Source organism: Anser brachyrhynchus, assembly GCF_964034855.1.
Source record: "Anser brachyrhynchus genome assembly, chromosome: 6".
In the NCBI taxonomy this organism is placed as follows: domain Eukaryota; kingdom Metazoa; phylum Chordata; class Aves; order Anseriformes; family Anatidae; genus Anser; species Anser brachyrhynchus.
This window is the reverse complement of record NC_137700.1, coordinates 17713543-17735482: the sequence shown is the minus strand read 5'-3', so window position 1 is coordinate 17735482 and position 21940 is coordinate 17713543. Positions and strand designations below refer to the sequence as shown.

At 47.1% G+C, this 21940-nt stretch overlaps 2 protein-coding genes and 1 long non-coding RNA gene across 3 annotated transcripts in view; 2 read left to right on the top strand and 1 right to left on the bottom strand.

The window, feature by feature from the left end:
• LOC308197299 (uncharacterized protein) overlaps positions 1-18278 on the top strand; it is a 72278-nt gene extending 54000 nt beyond the window's left edge. Inside the window, exons 4-8 of the mRNA XM_080597565.1 lie at positions 1060-1229; positions 1313-10852; positions 14549-14697; positions 14993-15216; positions 18146-18278. Coding sequence (XP_080453691.1) covers positions 10755-10852; positions 14549-14697; positions 14993-15216; positions 18146-18178 — 504 coding nt within the window. The 5' untranslated portion in view covers positions 1060-1229; positions 1313-10754 and the 3' untranslated portion in view covers positions 18179-18278. The remainder of the gene's footprint in view (positions 1-1059; positions 1230-1312; positions 10853-14548; positions 14698-14992; positions 15217-18145) is intronic.
• On the bottom strand, positions 15974-21351 carry LOC308197305. The gene is made up of 2 exons (XR_013952789.1): positions 21215-21351; positions 15974-18556 (listed from the first exon to the last, which is right to left on the bottom strand). It is a non-coding gene; the product is annotated as an uncharacterized lncRNA (long non-coding RNA).
• EGR2 (early growth response 2) lies at positions 19426-21669 on the top strand. The gene is given in 5 exon segments (XM_080597521.1): positions 19426-19648; positions 19651-19717; positions 19720-19776; positions 19779-19964; positions 20275-21669. Coding segments are annotated over 5 exon segments (1716 nt in total). The 5' UTR covers positions 19426-19501; the 3' UTR covers positions 21534-21669.
• Positions 21670-21940: the final 271 nt, after the last annotated feature.

Here is a 21940-nt window from a genome sequence, read left to right as displayed (position 1 = left end):
AGGACTGCAATTAATATCTCTTGTAAAACAGAAGGCTCATTAAATTGGTCTCATTATGGTTGCTGAGGTTGTGTGACACTGCTGAAAGGGATTCCCCCATTATCTGTGTTTGACACGTATTCCTAATCAACCAGGCCAATTCTGCTTTATCAAAGGGCTGTCACATGAGAGGAGATGATATTTATTCTGACTTGTACTATTAGCGTAAAAAATGTAGATTGCATCGGCAGACACATAACCCTCACAAATGGCCACACAGAGCATTTATTGAGGTGTCCCCTTTCTGCAAAGGTGGTTCTAAATATAGCCTGCTTCACTTTTCAGTACTGGGGATGCAGGCCATTTTGTGTTTTTTTTTTTGTTTTTTTTTTTTTTAAACCCCTATTTTCAAGGGATATTTATGAAATTAAATTGTAATAGACTGTGGAGAAGTCTCACAGCAAACAAGTGCAAAGGGGCAAGAGCACCAGCAATTCTGCAATTTCCTCCACCATTTGTTGCTGAAAAGAAATCCAGCAGCCCTACATATTCAACTTCAGAAACTTGTAAGCAATGTGTTGTCTTAACATGTATCTTAATATGTATCACAATATTACCTCGTTTATTGAAAATTTCCTGAACAGTTTTTTTGATTTCTTACTGATACTAAGTTTGTCAGGGATACAGACGTTTTGTCTGTTTATAAAACTGTTTGTAGAAAATTTATGAGAGAGCTTTAATGGGGGATGATGGTACCTGAATCTGCTGGGTTTAGAAACATCAATATGCTAATGCGGGGCTTAACAACATCACCCTTACAAGGTTTGCACAGATATTTTCATATTGCTACAGCACTGTGTGTTTAAAAGAAACATATAGCTGTAATGCAGCCTCATGTGTTTGTATAGGAAACCGCCTCTCAGAAGAAACCCCAAAACTCAAACCAAATGCTTTCTTAGTTAAGTTTAAGAAATTTTGGATAACAGGTAAATTCATACAATATATATAAAATCTATACAAATTCTACAGACCTATTTTGACCCTTTTTCTTATAGCATCCTTTTTCTTATATACACACAGTATTCAGAAGTATGGCTCCTTGTCTCCGATAATACAAAGTAGTTTCTGATTTGAGTGAGAAGATGGAAACTGGGAGGAAAGGGAAGTTGACGGTGCTCCTGCCAGCTGTTGGAGTGATGCTGCAACACCCCAGCCTGGACTGACTGCTGGAAGAACAACAGAGAAGTGAGGTATGAGAGTATTACTGGCCAAGGGAGTCTTTCTTTGTTGTTCAAGCTTTTTTATTATAATGTCAGTATAATTCCTTTTTTAGGTTACCATGACACTGAGAGAACACTGAACTGCATTTTGAAACAGGCCCCCTGGTCCAGCAGTACTGAATATAGGCTGATACCTCAGACAAGGTAAGTGAAGCTGGGAGGAAACAAGAATCCTTCAACCCCAGAAGGAGATGGGAGAATGGGACTGTCACATGGAGGAGGAAGGTGAGGAGTTGCATGGGTTCTGAGTCTGAACAAAAGCAGATACTCACCTGTGAGTGCTTGGAAGAAGTTTTGCTGGAAGGTCCTTATGAGCACAGCTTAATGCTAGTTCTCTTGGCCCCTCCCTTGGCTGTAACTCTGGGTGTCTAGGAAGCAAGTGATTTCACAGTCACTATTTTGTCCCTGGAAAAGCTTTATCTGATAATCAAGTTTATGATTTGCTCAGCAACATTGAAAAGCTTCAGCTGGGACTGTAATTCCTAAAAGAACGTTTGTCTCCTGCAAGAGATGATCTGAGTCTATTGATGTCAAAAGATTGGGCCCTTCCTGATGAGAAGGGAACTCTTTTTTCTTCTCTTTTCTTCCCCTTTGAAGATGGAAAGCTCTTAAGAGTTTCAGTTGTAAGATATAGCTATTCCTCCATTGTTCTGTGTGGGATCAGAGAAACACTAAAGTAAATGGTTATTTTAACAACAGATCATATACCACAACATTTGTGATATGTGGTGTATTGAGGATGCTATGAAAACATACTCAGCTAATGTGACCAAAGGGTGTCTCCAGGGAGAAAGGAGATTTTGTCAGGCACTGTCAAATATGATCTAGGTGCACCTTCCAAATAAAGAATCCTTGAAGCTGAAGCAGGCCAATGAGTACACAAGGGAAGGATGGCCCTAAACATGCACAGTTTTGTATGCATCTCTGTAAAAAAATTGTCAGTGGCTGCTTGTTGTAAGAGACAGAACATCAGACTAGGCAGATTGCTCTTATGTGCAGTGTGTAGAACATTCAAACATCAGATAGAGATATCATATGTTAGATCAGTCAGTCACAACTTGAAAATTAATAACACATTTTAGCCGAAACATCCAAAACAGGTAAAGCTAAAAGTGAAATGATGTTTCTCATCATGTAGATAATACTTTATCTTTTGCAGACACATCTTCTACAAGCTCCCAGTGTTGTGTGTGATTTTCGCACTGTGTAACTTGGTGCATAATTAATGAATTTAGCATAATGCCATGTTTGTTTATTCATATCTACTTCAGAATTATTAGATTGAATGTCCTGAAAGTCAGTGTTGTGAATCAGAAAGAGTGAAGCTAATCTTTTGATGAATAATTTGTTGAGAAGTTGATGCTTTTGTAGATGTAAATCATCAGCTAAATAAGCGTGACTGTTGGGGAGCAGCCTCTACATCCTGAGATTTAACTAGTCCCCTTCCCACAAAGATCCTGCAGGCCTTCTGGAGCTGCTGCCTTGTACATGCAATGGTCTCCTTGTCAGCCGTGTAGTGGCAGCTGGTGGCACTTTGTTTTAGCAAGAAGTCCCCAGTCCTTGCTGTGCTGGAAACAGTTGGAAGCTGCAACTTGCTTTGTGTGGGGCAGTTGCTCCTGGCTTTGGCAGGGTTCATAGCCAGACCTCTCTTTCATTATTTCCAGTACTCAGAAAAGATGACGCCTACAAGAGATGCAGTTTGAGTGGATTATGACAGTACAACTCCACTTATGATTTCAAATTTTCATTCATTTTTATTGCAGAATGTACTATCTTAAGCACTGCAAGTGTTGGCAGGAGGGAGGCAAAAACATAGGGCTGTGTTTCCCGCACTAAGTGCATCTTTCCGTCTTTGGTGGACTGAGGTCTCAAAAGGAAATTCCAACAGTTGAAAAGGATAGGGAATAACTCAGTTAATGGAGCTGAATGGGTAAATGCTTGGGCACATAGTGAATGCAGGAACAGTCTGATACGAGAAGCTGATGTTCTGTAGGAACTTCTGAACATAATTAGCAAACAACAGAGGCTAAATTGATGATCCTTATGGGTCCCTTTCAACTCGGGATGTTCTATGATTCTAAATTATTTTCTCTTAGTCTTCCTAATTTGGAAGAAAGAATGGAAAGAAAAATCTTGCATATACAGAGCTCAGAGTTTTGTGTTACCCCAAAACAGCGCGGTTGCAAACATAGTTTTAAGTGTCTAGAACAAGGCTGGGCCTTTAAAAAGTCTTTCATTTAGAGATCTGGAAAAACAGAGAAACAGAGGTGAAGATCTCTGTTTGCACTGAGAGCTGATTTCTCAAGGTCAGTGATACCAGGGTCAGTTTTGACTGATTGTGGGAGACTATTGTTGTTGTTTGCTTGTTTGTCTGTTTTGTTTTTGCTTTTTAATAATTGCACACAGAAATCTCAGTGTTTTGTCAGAAGAATGTAATAAAACCATAGGGCAGTGGCTTGTCTGATTAAAAAAAAAAAAATACTGGGACGAAATATTTGTGTTGTGAATGTTAGACTGTAGGGGTCAGGCTGGAGTTTTGCCAGAAGATGTGACTTCGGGGAATTCTGTGGAAATTTCAAGAGATTATAAACTGAAGCTGTCTGGCAAAAGGTATGATATTCAATGTTCTTGTCTTCTGAAATAGTCTCATTTGAGAAATACTACAGATGTGTGAATAATTCCAACGCAGGGAGTGGGAGAGGAATTCCTGTCCTTCCTTTAATCTTCCTATAATCTCTTTCTGACCAAACTCATCTGAGAATCAAGACGACTGATTTCTAACTGCACCCAGCAAAAGAGAGAATTGTTTCTTTTTACTTTAAATTAAAAACTTGTTATGGGTTTTAGAAATAAATGTCCTTATGCAAAGTGGCAGTGCTAGTGGACATACAATTTTCAAAGGAAATCAAGCCAGAGTTCATCAATTCAGTTACTAAAAGAGCGTGCAGATATGCTGGGTTTTACATGGGTAAATATATGTATATGTACATATATGTATACCCTCCACTGCACTTTTATTTTAGAAAGGAGGACTCAAAAAATTAGAATCTAATAGTTGGCTAACTGCGAAATTGATAACTGTCCCAGAAACATCCTTACACTTGTATCACAAAGGCCTTCTGTTTAGTTCCTTATACACAAAGAAAAATAGAATTGGTTCCCATGTGAATAGGATAAGAAAATGGGATGCACATGTGTGTGAAGTTAAACATGTAAGTGCTGAAAGTACTGCAGCTTGTGTTAATAAAAATTGCAGATTTGATAATTTTCAATCACTTTCTCATTCAAAATGGTTGATAAATGGTTTTCTATTCTTGCTTGGAAATACATTTTATATTACAGCTTATACAGTATTTGAGACTGCACAAAGCATGCAATTCTTATTTGTAGAGCAAATAGAACAAGCCATTAAGCTAGAAAACTATGTCTGCTTGAGTCTTCTCCCATATTCTCTTAGTTACTACAGACAGCTAGAAATGCCTTCCTTTTTTTGTACCTACATACAATGCCTATCTTGCATCCATACTTTCTATCCTCTAGATCATACTACATTAAAACTGTGAAAGTTAAAAGTGATTTTGGCAACGTATCAAGGTTATTTCAGAATAACCTTGTTCTTAATTTCCTATTAATATGTAGAATTTTTATAAATTATTTTTTCTGGCAATCATTATTCATCAAAAAGATTTTTTTGTGTGTTTCTCCAAATGGGTAGCTCAGTGCCTTTTTAGTAGCTCTAAGCCTAAACTTCAGCAAGTGTGTGATCAAGTGTACCGGAAAAATCCTTTGTCCATTGCTAAACCTTATGAAATTGTAGATCAAAAGAATTTCCGTATCTTACAAGGACTGTGGTACTATTCATGGGCTAAAAATGACTGTCAAAGTAATAAAACAACTACTGTTGTCAGGGAAAGATTAAAAGCGGCAGCTGGATTGTACACAGACAACTTTAAAATCTTTCTCTAGGAAGGTAGATGCTTTAGAAAATGATCTGGCTTTTCAGTTGATTTGCCATGATTGGCAGCCCCATAAAATGGCTACTGACACAGGAACTTGCAAAAGAAAGAAGCCTTTTTTCACCATAAAGAGAATATTCTGCTTCTTGCCTTCTTCCAAATTGGACTCCGCGCTTGGAAGTGAGATGTAATGCAAGTGTCATAGCAGTGATGGGTATCAGCCTTTTCCTGTGTTTTATCCAATTTATCCAAACTCGTTTTCTGAAATAATTCCTGCTGTCATTTTTCTGCAGCTTGTATTTTAACCTATGTTCTTCTTACTATTTTAGTTTTATTCCTCGAGTTTAGCTGTACATTTTGCAGTTCTCCTTAAAGTCACTATATGCAACATTGCTTTCCATGTAGTTTTTCTAAGATCATAATCATCCTGACCACTACTAAGTACATATAATCACTATTATAATTAAATGTTTCTTTCTGATATCAAGAAATGCATTTTTTTTAATTGTCTCCGAACTTCTAGCCAACCTGCTTCTCAGATTTGCATGTGTGCAATCTTTGAAATTTTATTTATGAAAGGTCAGTGTGTTGGTTTCTTTTAATTAATTCCTTTCTTTCCATTTTAGGTATCTTCCTTGTTTCTTTTTTATTCTATTGAATAAAGTAGTTATCTTTGTGTGTTTATCACAAGATTGGGTCATCTTCCTTGCACTTGCTCATTTTTCCAAGGTTGTCATTCTCTCTGGGGTTTTCTTTCCCTATACTTTTTTTGTTTTATATTTACTCTCTTAACCTGTTCTATCAAATATTTATGACACCATAACTGGTTACCTCAGAGGGTAGTTTATTTTTCTTTCATCCTGACAGCACCATACACTGCTGGAAATCAACTAAATTGTTTGCCAGCCGTTTTCTTCCCATTGGCTTCTGGTTTTGGCCCGGTTTTTTCTCCGGATAGACCTCCTTGTATGTCAGATTGTAATACTGGGCTCCAAGTTCCCCTGTAAACATCCCTGTATCTCTTCTCACCTCTGCTCAGCTGGTTTAACAAATACAAGACCTGTTTGCCTGTACTGTTTTCCTTTAAGGTTCTGTGCAATGGAGTTATGAATTGGACAGCTTTGTTCCACAGTGCCTTTTTTTTTCCATGCACTGGTCTTAAAACATGCATGTGTTTGGCTTTTGTGGGTGTAAGAATGCATGTGTTGCATAATTTGTCACAGCTCGAAGCCATTAGCGGTGGCAGAGCCAGGCCTGTAATGTGCCCAGTTCATAAGCATGTACACGCTCTTCTTGCCCATTCAGATGCTGGGCTTGGAACATGCTGCCCTGCGCTTATCAGGTAACATCAGCAGTGTTCTTCGTATCTGTGCTGAGGATGGAAAACTTCAGCTGGCAGTCAAAAGTTTCTGTCCCTTCTGATCTTTTTGAATGTCCTGCCTGAAAAACACAAGCTCTTACAACAGATGATGAATGACCTGGTTCAGAAGGAGCGGTGTGCAGAAGAGTTGCTGAGTAGGAGAGGTGCTGGGTGCTGCTGCTGGTGTGATGACAAACAGTGTGGTCGGTCCGTCCACCCCTCCCCACACACACACATGCACACAGTTACCCTGCTTGCAAACTCCTTTTGCCCAAATTTGTAAGCACCACTGTCTGAATGCCTTCGGCTTCTCTTTGGGCTCTAGCACTAACAGCAGCACCAAGCCTCACCCTTGCTGACCACAGACCTTGAAAAAGAAAAGGACAATGTCTAATTTCTTTATTTTTTGCAGATCTCTCTGAAGGAGAAATACAGATAAAAGCAAAGCTCTGTGACTGATTTTTTCACTATCTACTTGAAAGACAGTGGGTCAGAATTAAGGCATTTTTGCTGCGGAGGAAATGTGTGGGATGTTGGCTGTGTGCCAGTAGCCACTAACATCCCTGGCTGCACTAGGAATACTTGAATGAAGTGGGCGTCAACCTCGGGAGAGCGGGCAGCGCTACCTACATCAGAGAAAAACCTCTTCATTGAGACTCAAGGAGTAAAAATATTGAATGGAGATAAACCGGTTTGATGGATTTTTTTTTTTTTTCCTGTGAGGAAGAGTAAAAATGCAAGAATCATGATCCAGTCTGGAAGAACATCCCCTAAGGTCCTGTGCCTGTCGTGTCCCATTCATTCCGCAGAAAATGAGATACATGCAGTCCTTGACTACTCTGACTTGTAAGTTTCATCTTTTAGTTCTGGCTTCTCAACACACAGAATGAGGAAATAACATCCAGAAACTTTCACCCTGTAGTCCTCTTTACAGCCAGGCTTTTAGTGCTTTTTTTTTTTCCTTTTTTTTACAAAAACAGAATAAAGATCTGAAGCGTGTCAAATGTTTTTTATAGAATATAGTTCATCCAGACACTCATCCTGCTTATGTCCAGTTGAATGTCCACTGGGGAAAAAAGTCATCTCTAGAGTTCCTTTTTACCACTCATTTATGAATCTGGAGGATGAAACAATTTTTTTTCAATGTTATCTTTCTTCTTGTAATCAGCCCCAGATGAGAGTTACGCCATCTCGCAACCTTGGTACTACTGAGTCAGTTACCAGCTCTATCCAGTCTAAATATGATCACATTTTTCTTGAATGAAGTCCATCATCGGAGCATCATGCCTCTGAAAGAGTTTTTTTTTTCAGTTTCAATATATGAAACATAAGCAGCAGATTTTCTTTTTGTCTGAAACTACAGAACCACACAGTTGTCAGAGTACATAAGGGAAAGAAGATTCCCATTTTTTGTGACATGTTATTAGAAGATTCCCATTTTTTGTGACATGTTATTAGAAAGTGATACTTTCATTTTGTTGAACAAGGAGAATGGGCAATGATGCAAAAAAGGAAGTATTTTGTTTAAGTGGTGGCACTGAACAAAGGAAGTGGCCGTAAAAAGATGGATTGGGGAGAGCAGAGTATCACAAATACTTTAAAAAGCTCTTCTTGCATGGGAAACAAAGGGATGCTGCACAAGTGACAGCTGCTTCCATGTAAAACTAGAGGATTACATGGTGACGATGGTTTCGGTTTTGGATGTAGTTTTGCACATTGGCTCAAGCATGTCTGGTCAGATAACACTGAGGTTAGAGAAAGCTAGAGGGTAGGAGATACAAAACGACAGCTAGCAGGCATGGATGCAAAAAGTGAATCTGAGCAGAATTTGGGAAAACTAGACCCCTGAACTGGAGCAGGTCTATCAAAGCAAACAAGCTAATAATTGGCTTTGCTTTTATTACAGATAATATCTTTGTGCTGACAATTTGCCTTTCAGATTCTTGGCTTGGATATGACCTGTAACAGTGTGGCCTCAGTGGTAAAAAGTGTTTGTGGACAATTGGTCTTCAGTGTCCTATCTCTGGGGCAAAAAAGATTGAAGCAACTAAATGCTGCCAACTCCTTGCCTTTCCTTTCCCTCCAATGCTCAGACTTGAAATCCAGAGCCTCAGAGAGCTGTGGTAACGCACTGACGGCCAGGAGTCAGAAACAGTCATAGTCCGAGGACACAGCTGCTAGAGGCTGTATAAGCACAGTGCGTGCGTGGTTGCTACTTGAAGAGGGATCCATCCATGGAACTGTGGGGGTAACAAAGGTAGGCTGGCAGTGAAGAGCAAGGGCACAATGAGGCAGTGTTGATCAGGATGAAGGGCAGTGGCCTTCACCCACCCTGTTGCCGCAGATGGCGTGTTTCTTTACATAGACTTTCCAGCAAGGTTTCCAGAAGACGATAAACTTGTCTTACATATCCTTTCAGGGGACTTCTACCTCTATGGGAGGCAGCGTGAAGCAGTGTTTTGATGCTGCATAAGAACAAGATGAAAGTTGGCATCAGTGGCCAGGCAGAGGCAGCGGATTATTCTGTCACAGGAAGCGATGAGAGAGGAATGAGACTGTGCACACCTTGCATCTGAAAGCGGCACGTGTTACAGAGGGAGGATGAAGGAGGGTGGCAACAGGAAGGAGACGCAGGCAAAGCAGTCGCAGGCAAGGCTTAATTCTCCAGGCTAGGGAAGAGCATGCTGTAGTAACTGAAACACAGGTGATGGGAGCATAGACAAAAGATCATCTGTGTGAGAAGGCACCAAAGATCAGCAGGCCTTTAACAGCATGGGATTCAATGGAAGGGCTTAGAGGGATTCGCATCAGAAATGTTTAGGAATGTTTTCACCATGGAGGATAAATGCTGCTCGGGAAGAAGTAAGAAGGCTGATGAGGCGGGAGGTGATACTAGTTTTACTGTTGTTCTGTGTTAAGGGTTAGCCTTTAAGAGATGTGAGCTGAAACATAAGATTCCTTGGCACTTTCTGGTTCACCTTAGTTGTTCACGTGGTGGGGAGAGAAGGAAGGATGCAATACTGGAAGATGCTTAGATTCTTCATCAAGAAAAATGGTCTGAGAGGCAAAATATTCAGGAAAGTGGAAGAAAAGAACGTAACTATAACATTGTCTTCTGGTGCTGTGATGAACCTTTCTTTTTCTGATATCCTTGGGTAGCAAGCAGCAAATTAGAAAATCCTCAAAACGAATTTTGAAAGTAACCACACTTTCTGCTCTGAGAGAGAAGTTTAAAATGTCTAACATAGTTTTGTGAGGAAGAGGAAAATGTGCCGGAGGGCTGAGAGTTCTTAAGACCAAGTTATAAGCCTTTGAAAATAGGATTTTATAATGGAAAAGCAGAGATCATTAACTATTGTAAGCACCTCTAAGAATGACACCTCTATAGTAAATTACATTCAAATTAATATAAAACTGTAAAGATTCCCTGACAGCTTTGATTATGTAAGTTGATTTTAGTAGTTAAATGTTGACTTTCTATAATGCATTCTCCAAATATTATACTGAATGCTGCATCATATATAACAATTACCATGTCACAGTGCTATTTTGTGTAAATTAAATTATTGACAGCAATATAATTTTGTATTCACTTTATTATTTTGATTCATTTTTCTGTCAAAATATACAATGACTCTTCACTAGATTTAGAAACCAGAAAAACTCTTTAGATGGTGAAGTATTATTCTCCATACATTATTTTTCCTTAGCCTGTAATGAGGTTGGAGGGGTGGGGGGGAGAGAAGCACCATTTAATTCCTTCTCTGACATTGTGTGTGTTTTTTAGACATGTTCTCAACTTTAAATTGTGTTACAATAGGTGTGCTTTCCAGAAAGCCTGCGAAGTCCAGAACAGCCCTGGTCAGCTCCTCCAGGGCTGCAGTCCTGGTGGTTTTAGTGGTGCACTAACACAAGGACTATCCTGAGTTGTGGGATGGGTTTCTTAATATGATGATTTTTCAGCTTAGCTGTAAGGAAGGTCCGTTGTACATCACAGGGGAATACTTCCTGTTCTTTGATATTTCTTGTAGATAAAAGTAAAAATCAACATCTGTTCATTGCTGTTCTTTCTTCACACCTTTTCTTCCCAGGTTTTTCAAGGGTTATGGCAACAGTGATTGTCCCTTCTAGGATGCCTGTGAAGTATTTGCCAGTGGTGGTTGTAACTGTTCTCCCCAAATGCACAGCCTGTCAGCTTCTCACGACCTGCTCGGAGCTAGAGTGTGGAAATTGGGACACCAGCTGCATATTCCTACTGGACCTTGGCTCTTCTCTGGGTAGGTGCCCTGACCTTCCCTGTGGAGCCAGTCCTGCTCCCGTAAGATGGTCAGTGCCATTCTGTGAGATGGAAGAAATGGGCTCAGATGCAGTCAGGCAGAAAAGCGGACTGAATCCACAATGTCACACACTGTGGGCAAGGGTAACTAACTACAGGTAGAAAAAAAATCCCTCCATTCTGAGTGGTGGTAGAAAGGTTCAGAAAATGTTTATCTTCTCAGCTGGTCCAGACCAAGTATGTTGGAGAAAGCCTACGCTGCAAATCTCAGTGAGGTTCAGTCATGGCTTAGGTACTGACAATCCTTACTCCCATCTGCATCTGCTCAGTAATAAAAAGCAAAGGTACTTTGACACTGCTGAGAGTGCTGGAAAAAGTTTCTGGTGCCTGGTCCAGTGAGATCCGTGTAGCTGTGGGCTAGCTTCTTCTTCAGCAGGCTGGCCAGGTCTGCAGCCCATATAGTGCACTGGGAGCCCTAAAAGTCAATATTATTTTCCAGAGGCTCTTTCAAGTTGTCTTACTCAGCTGTGCTGAGCATGTAGAGTTGAGGAGGCTGAGAGGAAAGCTGCAAGCTGTCAGTATGGTGAGGATGGGACAGCCCATGAGAAGGTAACAGGAGAAGGCTAAATCCTCTCTGAGTTCACCATGGACTTAGCAGTGTTCCCTAAATACCTGAAAGTTCACTTGTGTCTGTAAACCTGGGGTTGGGAACACAAATTTGCTTTCCATGGCAGCACAAAATTGCAAAAACTCATCTACTGATGAAATAACACTTAGCCACTGCACTTTCATTTAATTGAGTATGAGATGTTGATATATTCTTACGTCTGCAGCATACACCAAATTTTTCTGTGCTCAGTTTTAAGGGAGAGAAGCCCAAAGAGACACTTGGCAGTCTCTGGGAATTAGAGTAGTGCTGAAAGTAAATGTCACTTCTTATCCTGGATCCTTCCTTCTTCTCCTTGCTTTGCCTCCATTTGGTATGGCACATACAAGATTTGTAATGTGGTGGTAGTAGTACGTGTGGAGCTGGCAAAGGGCCTGTTTGCTCAAAGACTGAGATGTTTTTATATTAGATGATCTGGTAGAAAAACATTACAACTCAGCCAAGCCTGCCCTCCTAAGACATTGGTATTGATGCATATTCTGTTGGCAAAATGAATGTATTAACAATTATTGCAGAGACAACTATGAAAGCCCCACATTAGCCCCACATTATGTTTTGTGTTAACTGGTTTATAAAGTCCCGGGAAGTCCTTAATGGATGGAAGAATCATTTCCTTTTAGCTTTAGCAGCCTTCCCGCTTTTGATTTTTTTTAACTTGCAACTAAAGATCTTTTCCCTACATCTTTCTGCATATAATTTCACGCATCTTTCTTTGTATGAAGCAGTTTCACACACGACCACGTGTACAGCAGTACGGTTTTAATAGAACCTGCTTCGTTTGAGAGCAGACAAATAGACTTGGGTCGTCTTTTGGCACAGGCACAAAATGCAAAGCTCTAATGCTGAATTTCTCATTTGGCCTCAATTCTCGTTTGGTTTGCCAATGTGGGAGTTAATTGTATAAACACAGAAATACAGAGGACAGGGGGAAATACGTTCTGTTTTGTCCTGTTCGCGTAGCTCTGGTTCTCACTGGCTATGCTAATGCATTGCTTGCAACAGTTTAAATGGCCATGGTGATGAGGAACAGGTGGTGATGAGGAGTTAATGTGAGAGGACACAGAGAAATCATGTTGCTCGATAGGAAGTTGTTCCTCCCAGCATATTTCTGTCCTAGTCCATTCAAGTGGGACTCTGTAACAGTATCCTGTGACTATACCAGAAGATACAACTGCACTGAGTTCAAGTGCTAAACAAGTATATATCCTGTTTCAGCTAATTCTAGCATCTGAGATTTTAGGTGGCAGTCATTCCCCTTGATGTACGAGTGCCCAGACACTGTGAAGATGAACTAGGCCTTGTTAGGACCTCGTGCTACTAACCTGGAAAGAGGAATTTTGCACAAAAGGAGGATTTAAAGCTAAAACAGAGCAAACAGAAACTCACAGCTAGTTAGGTTATCCTGAGAGTTGGGAAAGACAAACCTGCTGGGCAGGTATTCCCTAACAATGTCATTTTGACATGACTAGCCTGCCTTCTCCTCGATGTATCCTCTATTTGTTCAAAGCAAATCATCTGCTCCTCTCAGTTATTTCAAAGTAAAGTCACAAGAATAGCTTGTTCCCACTCTATTCCAAATATAGCTGTTGGCAGCGATTGCTGAGAGATAAGGGGGAAGGAAAAGGAACTACCAAGGAAGAGGGAAGACAGGAGGGGGAAGAGAGAAAAGAGCTGAAAAGGTTGGACAATAGAGAGTAAAGAGAGACAGATGAATGAGAGGGGAGGTGAAAGAATAAGGAAAATACATCTCAGCAGAGAAAATAAAGATAGAAATAAACTCCTGCAAAAGAGGTGGAAGCAGCCCAAATACAGAATAAAAAAGCACCATGCCCACCCTCAGGAGCAGTTTGAGTTTTAGCCTTGAAAAGTAACCAAACCTTAAATAAAATCAAGCCCAATTTTGACTTGCACTCAGATTGTAAGGGTTAGAGCATCAGAAAACTTATGCTAATTTACACTGCTTGAAGATCTGGTCCTAGAAATTTTAAAGCAAAACACGTTGCTTATTTTAATCTCTCGTGGGATTTTTTTAAAAATTGTCTGCTCCAATAAACTTTATTGGCAGTTTCAGATGGAAAACCATCCAGTGGGTAAAATTGCTGGCACTGAACCTCAGCACCCTTCTCAGGAGTTCGCAGTATTCTGGTCTTCTGGTGAGACTTGAGCATCTAGCCATGCCCTTGGGAGCAGAAAACAAATGATGATAAGAAATAAGGAAAAGTCAGAACCACCCTCAGACTGACTTACCCAGAGCAAAGAGCTGAGGGGTTTCAAGGCTCAGGACAGACTGGTTTAAGACCAAGGCACGGAGAAATGAGACGTAAATGGAAACAGGTTGTGAAAAATAGCACACAGACATGGCAAACACAGATGAGTCCTTGGCAATCCAGAAATCCCACGAACGGCTCCAACTTCCCTGGAGGGGTGGGAAGCTTCTGAGAAATACCCCCTGGAGCTCTTCTGCTTCTCATCTCAGAAGACTGGTTGGAAAATGGTGCTAGGGTTCTGCTTTCGCTCCTGGTCTGCTGAAGAGATGCGATATGTGACCTTACTCTCCAGCTGAGGATAAAAAGCCTTACCCAGTCCTGAAGGTGGTGTTTCCTCTGAACTGAGCACATCTGGATAGCCTTCTGGACAAGCTTTCTAAGTACTCAGGCACTAGGTAATGGAACCAACATTACTGAAAGTGTGACACTTGCTATGCTTTTATTTCAGTCCTTCAGAGAAGAAGGCAATTTGCATTGTTAAAGGATGTGTTCAATCAGTCTCACTCTGGGCTAGAGGACCAGTGCAGCTTTTGGACAAGAAGTTATTTACACAAAGTGCGGGAGACGCATTAGAGCAGGAAATATAAAGTTAAGCGAAGCTGCTTTTGGAAGGAAGGGCTGCAAAGTAAAGCTGAGCAGTCAGACTATCACTATTCAGAAACAAAGTCATTATTTTGAGAGTCTTGTCACATGGGTGGTGTATGTATGAGTTATATCTGAGTTACTCTCCCTGTTGTGAGATACATTTTTTTTTCTTTTCCAGCAAGCATCACGAAGAGCTGATATTTTACCCAGTCAGCTTATACACGTGTGGAGGAGCCGCTGACTTTGGTCACGGAGCTGTGTGCAGTTTGCAGGCCACCTGGGACACTTCTGGGCCGGATCGGGTGGCGTGGCTGGCCGCGGGGCCAGGTTGGTGCTGGGCTCCTGGGCAGCGAGAGACCCGGCGGGTGGCAGTGAGCGGGAGCGCCTGGCCGGGCTGCCTGAGGCTCCCAGCCCCATGCGAGAGGGTGCTGGAGGGCCTTTTGGCTGGGATGCCTCCTTTATGGCTTGCTCCCAGTGCCTCTCTGCGTTACGTGGTGTCTAACCTTAATGCTCTGGGGAGAGGGGCGTCATCGCAGCCTGTGGGATTGCAGCCATCGGGCAACCTTGCTGCCCTGGCCCGGGATCTGGGACCCACCGAGGCTCTGCATTTGTGTCTCTACAGGTAGCACATCCGCAGCGCAAAGCTTCGGAGAGATGCCGTGCGCTGAAACACCAGGAGCACCCAGCCCAGCGCGCAGCTTTCTGCTCTGCAGGCCGAGTCCTCTCCGGCTCCCGAGCGCCTGCTCCCAGGAGAGGGCAGTGGAGCCGCACACGCTCCCGTGCTGCGGCCGGCGGGAAGGCCGGCTCCCCCGGCTGCTGGGCAAGGAGAGGGACGGGGCAGCAGAGGTAGGAGTACAGATTGATACGTATGCTAGGAACCGTGTACAGGAATATCCAAGTGTTCCGCGCATTTAATAACGAGAATGAGTTGTCTGTAAACAAAAATAGATTTGGGGTGACCGAGTTTGTTGTTGCTTTTAATTGACTGGAAGTTTTCTCTGTTATATGTATTTGTTTATGGCCACACACATTTATACCAGTAACTTGCTGATTCTGCACAGGCTTAACTTCTATAGCCTGAATTAGAAAATGTTATTGACATTTAAAGAACCCCTCAGGATGCTGCTACAGCTCTCCTGAGCCAACTCCTCACAATACAGTCATTTACTTATTTCAAATTTACAGGCATTCACGCTAAGACAACAAGAAGCCTTGGTTGAAAACCGCAGAGTGTGGTTTTAAGGTACCATAATTAAGGGCAGACTGGGATGCCTTCTCCTCTACTCTCTAACCACCCCCATTCCCTTAGCATGCGAGCAGTCAGGCAGCTGTTTCCTGTAGGTTCGTGTTTACACCAGGTTTCCCTGGCTGGGCACTGGCTTTCAGTGACCAGCCAGTAAAGGCTGAGACCCTGTGGCAGGTCTGTGAGGGAATGGTAGGTTAGATTTAAGGGAAGTGGCTTTTGACTGCAGCCTGGGAATCCAGCAGACACCCCTGGCAAAACACAAGGCATTAGTAAACAAGTATTTCTTCCTGTGAGGACATGCCAGATCTCTCTACTTTCAATGAAAAAGGGCAAATTTATGAAACTCTGAAATACAGCTTCGGAGACAAGAACTTCTCTTTTATGTGAAATGTGTAAACAAACAAACCCCAATCCCCCGCAACAAAAAGCACCCACAAACCACACCCTGAATCTAGCACAGGCTTAGGACCAACTTTCCTTGCTGTCATCAGAAGACAGGGTCACTTTCCTCTGATCCGGGAGCAAGACCCAGCTCCCAGCTGAGCTGGGGTCACGCTAATATCCCCAAAAGCAGCGAGGTGCACAGTGGAAGCGTGAGGGTGTATTTCCCAAGCAGACCTACTGGTATCACTGCTGTTAGCACATGAGGTCGGTCGAGTTTTGCTATGAAAGCATAGTAACCCCCCTGGAGCAACTCGGAAGTGTGGTGTTAAGCTGGTTAAATGGTGCTGCCAGCTCCTGCAGATGATGAGTTGCCTTTTCTTCCTTAGCCCTCTTAAATTCAGGTGCAATTTTACTTCTGCAGCTTCTATCTCAGGTGCTCACAGTAGAGAATGACCGCAGGAAAATACACCCAGTGCAGCACCAGCTAGCACCTTGTTAAAAGAGCAAGTACACAAGTACAATAAATCTGGGGGGGGGAATGTTCAAAGAAATTGGGAGTGAAAGAGAAGTTCAGCCCTTCAGCTCTGACCTCTGCACTCAGGCAGCGCTATATCCGGTCAGACATGTCACACCGGTAAGGGGAGAAGGCAGGACCGCTCCGTGTAAGTATAAATCTTCTTGGGAGAATCCCAACGTGCAAGGTACCCAGTACAAAGTTAGCATGCATTTCTGCGTTCATTTCCAATTCACTACTGAATGATCTGAAATCAGTCAGTGAAAATACCCTGAGTGGGTTCAGGGTGGGTTGCAAATTGGGTAGTTTTGCCTTTGGAAGCTGCAGAGTCCAGGGAGAAGCCAGATACTTGCACGCATACAGGGCCACTGAAGCACAGCTCCTCTCTTGGTGTGAGTGGGGCTTTGGCAATTTACACCAACAATCTGTCCGTCATATGAAACCACGTGGTTTATAGGAACCACAGGAATCAGTAGGATTTTTTGCGTGTAAGGCTCATTGACGTCAGTACGAGTTGGACGGTCTAACCCTGGATGCTAGTTTAATCAGCCAAATGAGGATCAAAGGCACAAAACACATGCAGAGCTCTACAGCACGAATATCTGAAAAGGGACCAGAACCATTCAAGTTTCATCTGTCAACGTCTTCCTGAAGACCAAGCATTAACTATGTTTCCATCTTGCCCTGCACCAGATCCTGCCGCCCTTCAGACAAAGCTCCCATTGAGTGTGACTTGGTTGTCTGCGTAGAGGCTGGAAATCAGGCACAATTTACCCCATCCTTAAGAAGGCTTTTAAAATGAACCAACAAAGTCAAATAACAGCAGTATTCCTTATGTGAAGTTAGCCAGGATGTCTGTTAAATTGTATTCGTGTCAGTCTTTCATGGAATCCTTTGCCACAGCGGAAGAGTGTTAAATTTGCCGAGTTGGTTCAAAGGTGGAGTTGAGATATGGGGATGTGAAACTCTGGTTCTTCTCTCTTTCGTGTGCTTTATGATTTAGTGTCATCAGTGGGCACGTGGTATTTTAAAATAATATAGGAAGATGCTGTCGAATATCAATTAAACCCATATCTGACACGTGCACGACGTTTTTTAGTAAGGAGGATACTCTTAGAGTTACCTGTTTCTCAAATTCATGTAAAGTAACTTGCCCCACCGCACAACAGATTCCAATATTTTGTTCTTTCATAGTAGTGATGAGACCAATTATAGCTCTGCTGTAATGGAAAGGTACAATACAATTGCTCCTACTTCTCAGTCAAATTTCCCAGAACCTGTCTCTCTCTCTCTCTGTCTCTCTGTCACAATTTAACTTTTAAATTGAGATTGTTTTTTTTTAAACCAAAATATCTAGGATCCTACTGAAATTGAACACGAGCTTTCTTTCAACTCAGTCTCACCTGCCAAACTGTATTGGCTGTACATTAAGTGCTAGAAAGAATTGGTAAAAAAAAAAAAATCTTACTATATGTTAAAAAACACTAAGTGTATATATTATATATTATATATATAATTTCCTAATTACTGTGCGCGCTTCCCAGATCACCCGTAAGGGAAAATATCTAGATTTATGCCTACTGTTCCTTAGAAAGCATGACAAATGCCCCTGACGCTTTTACTTTTTTTAGGTATGCTCTTGTCTAGCCTGGGTTCTGCGCTGACTGGAGGAGCAGTGAAACAAAAACAGAGCAATTGGGAGAGCCTTTCTCAGCTGGTGTAAGGTGTTGCAGGGGTGGAGGGGAGCCTGCGAGACGCGACCTGACAGCATTTGGGACCCAACACAGAGGTAAGTCCACGTGGCACGTGCCCTAATGTCCTAAAACCTGTAAATGTTGATATCTAGAGTTAAAACTGAACGATGAGGATTTTGTAGCCTTCCCGTGTATGCTGGTTTGTTGCTTTGGAGCAGGAGTGTGCTTTTGTAGCATCTCTCAGATGTCGCCGTGTCTTGCTGCTGCTTGGGTTGTCGATTTTTCTTTCCCCCTGTATGCCACTGAACAGGGGCCTTGCGCACTACAGATCGTGTGAGAGTTGCTTTCCTAAAAGCAGGAATAAACAGTCATCAGATGAAATATTCCAAAGTAATGAGATTAGTGACAAAAACATAACATGGGATCCAGCTTTCAACCATAATTACATGTGACACCCCCATCAGCAGGAAGATGTAGGGGCTGCAAGCTCCGAGCTTGGGAACAGTGCAGGGAAGATTGGCTTCTCCTGGGAAGGGAGGCACAGGGGAGGTTATTTTTAGCGCTTGGAAAAAGAAAGCTCGAATTTAAGCACTCTTTGCTTCGATCCCCTTGTTCTGGGAGAGATCAGCGGGAAAAAGAGGTGGCGTGCGAAGAAAAGCGAAACGGGGCTGTGAAGGCAGCGGGATGGGGCAGCGGAGGCCGCGCTCGGCAGCCCGGGGCCGGGGCGGGCCGGGGGCGGCGGGGGGCACGGCTGTGCCCCCCGCCGCCCCCGGCCCGCCCCGGCCCCGGGCTGCCGAGCGCCCGGTGGCAGCCGGCAGAGCCCCCCCCGTCTCGGCTCCGTTGTCGCGGCGGTATTTATAGCGCAGGCACTTTCCACCCGTACCCGAGAAAACAACCGGTGTGTGTGTGTGTGTATAAAAAGCCACGAGCGAGCTGCGGTCGCGGGCTGCCGAGAAAGTGAGCGGGGTCCGGCGGGGCGGCCCCGGGCCCTCCCTCCGCGGCTTTCCGAGCCCCGGGCGTACCGGAACGAGGCCTTTTTAGGGCAGGCGGGGCGGGGCCGGATCCTCGCCTTTTTAGGCCAAGGGCCCCGCCACCGGAATCCCCCCCCTGGGCGGCGGCGGGCGGCGGGGCGCTGGCGGCGGCCCCCGGGGGGCCGAGCGGGGCCGAGCGGGGCCGGGGCCGGGGCCGCCCCCGCGGGGCGCGCGGGGCGCGGCGGGGCCGGGGCGGGCGCGGGGTGGCGGGGCCGCACGCGGGCGCCCACGTGACCGCCGGGCCCCGTTCCCCAGTCCTTATATGGGCAGTGACGTCCCGGGCATTGAGGGGGCCCCCATAAATAGTTACCGCCAGACTTGTCCTCCAGCGCGAGCGGCGGCGGGAGCGCGGCTCTCCCGGGGCACCGCCGCGACGGGGCGGCCGCCCGCCCGCCCGCACATGCCCGCACCGCGCCGGCTCCGCGCCGTTCCCCCGCGCCGGTAGCGGGAGGCAGGGGAGAGCCCCGGCCCCCCGGCGCCCCCCGTCCCCGCCCCGAGCGCCCGCCGCCGGCCGGGAGCGCCGCTCCCCGCGCCGCCCGCCGCCCCCATGATGACCGCCAAGGCGGCGGACAAGATCCCGGTGACCCTCGGCGGGTTCGTGCACCAGCTCCCCGAGGGCATTTACCCCGCGGATGACATCTCCGCCGCGCTGCCAACTTCGGTCGCGATCTTCCCCAATGCCGACCTGGCGGGGCCGTTCGACCAGATGAGCGGGGTGGCTGCAGGTAAGCGGGGCCCGCGCAGGTGCGGGCCGGGCCGCCCGAGGGGGGCGGCGGGCCCCGGGAGCCCGGGGAGGCGTCGGCGGCGGGCGGGGGCCGGACCGGGCCGGCGGCCGCGGCCCCCCGGGGCTCGCCCGGCGCCCCTCGCGACCGCGCCGCCTCCGCGCCCGGCTCGGGGGCGAAGTCGGGGCCGACGGGGCGCAGCCCCCGCAGCCGGAGCGCGACATGTGCGCGACGCGGCCCCGCAGCCCCGCAGCCCCTAGCCGGCCGGGGCGGGCGGCGGGGCGCGGGGCTGACCGGCGCCTTGCCCCCCTAGACGGCATGATCAACGTGGACATGGGCGACAAGAGGGCCCTGGACCTGCCCTACGGCGGCGGCTTCGCGCCCGGCGCCCCGGCCCCCCTCAACCAGACCTTCACCTACATGGGCAAATTCTCCATCGACCCGCAGTACCCCGGCGCCGGCTGCTACCCCGAGGGCATCATCAACATCGTGAGCGCGGGCATCCTGCAGGGGGTCAGCGCGCCCTCCTCCGCCGCCTCCTCCGCCTCCTCCGCCGCCTCCTCCGCCTCCTCCTCGGCCACCGCCGCCTCCGCCGCCTCCGCCTCCCCCAACCCGCTGGCCGGGGCCCTGGGCTGCACCATGGCGCAGGGCCAGCCGGCCGACCTGGAGCACCTCTACTCGCCGCCGCCGCCGCCCTACTCGGGCTGCGGCGAGCTGTACCCGCAGGACCCCTCCTCGGCCTTCCTGCCCGCCGCCGGCGGCGGGGCGCTGCCGTTCCCCCCGCCGCCCTCCTACCCCTCCCCGAAGGCGGCGGCGGCCGACGGCGGGCTCTTCACCATGATCCCCGAGTACGGCGGCTTCTTCCCGCCGCCCCAGTGCCAGCGGGAGCTGCACGCCGGCCCCGACCGCAAGCCCTTCCCCTGCCCTCTCGACTCGCTCCGCGTCCCGCCGCCCCTCACGCCGCTCTCCACCATCCGCAACTTCACCATGGGGGCGCCCCCGGCGGGCGCCGCCCCCGGCAGCGCCCCCGGCGGCGCCCCCGGCCCCGGCGGCGGCGGCCCCGGCCCCGGCGGGGGAGCGGAGGGCGCCCGGCTGCCCGGCGGCGCCTACAGCCCGCACCACCTGCCGCTGCGGCCCATCCTGCGGCCCCGCAAGTACCCCAACCGGCCCAGCAAGACGCCGGTGCACGAGCGGCCCTACCCCTGCCCCGCCGAGGGCTGCGACCGCCGCTTCTCCCGCTCCGACGAGCTCACCCGCCACATCCGCATCCACACGGGCCACAAGCCCTTCCAGTGCCGCATCTGCATGCGCAACTTCAGCCGCAGCGACCACCTCACCACCCACATCCGCACGCACACCGGCGAGAAGCCCTTCGCCTGCGACTTCTGCGGCAGGAAGTTCGCCCGCTCCGACGAGAGGAAGCGGCACACCAAGATCCACCTGCGCCAGAAGGAGCGCAAGGGAGCGGGAGCCGCCGGGGCCGGTGCCGGGGCCGGGGCCGGGTGCCCGCAGCCCGGCGGCGGGAGCGGGGCCGCCCTGGCCCCCTGCGCGGCGCGGACGCGGACGCCCTGAGGGCGCGGGGCGCGCAGGAGCCAGCGCGGAGCCGCCGCCGCCCAGCGCGGCGGGGCGCGGGGCCCGGCGGGACGCGGCGAGCACCCGGCGGCGCCGCGGGGGGCTCCCCGGGCCGGGCCGAGCCGAGCCGGGCCGCGTCGGGCCGGGCCGGGCCGGGGGGTGTACATAGGGGCTGCGGCGGGAGGATGGATGCATGCAGTGCCGTCGTGGTGAGGTGTCCTTGGTGCCTTGTGTGGTGTAGAGCCCGGTCCCCCGGCTGCATGCGGCGGGGTGCCTTACCGAGCCGCTCCGACGACAGCGGCGACGCCGAGACCGGAAAGTTTTCCCTCCCTGGTTTTAGTATGGCTGTACATTTCTGCCTATTAATATTGGGATTTTTTTTTTTTTAGAGACTATATTTTTGTACG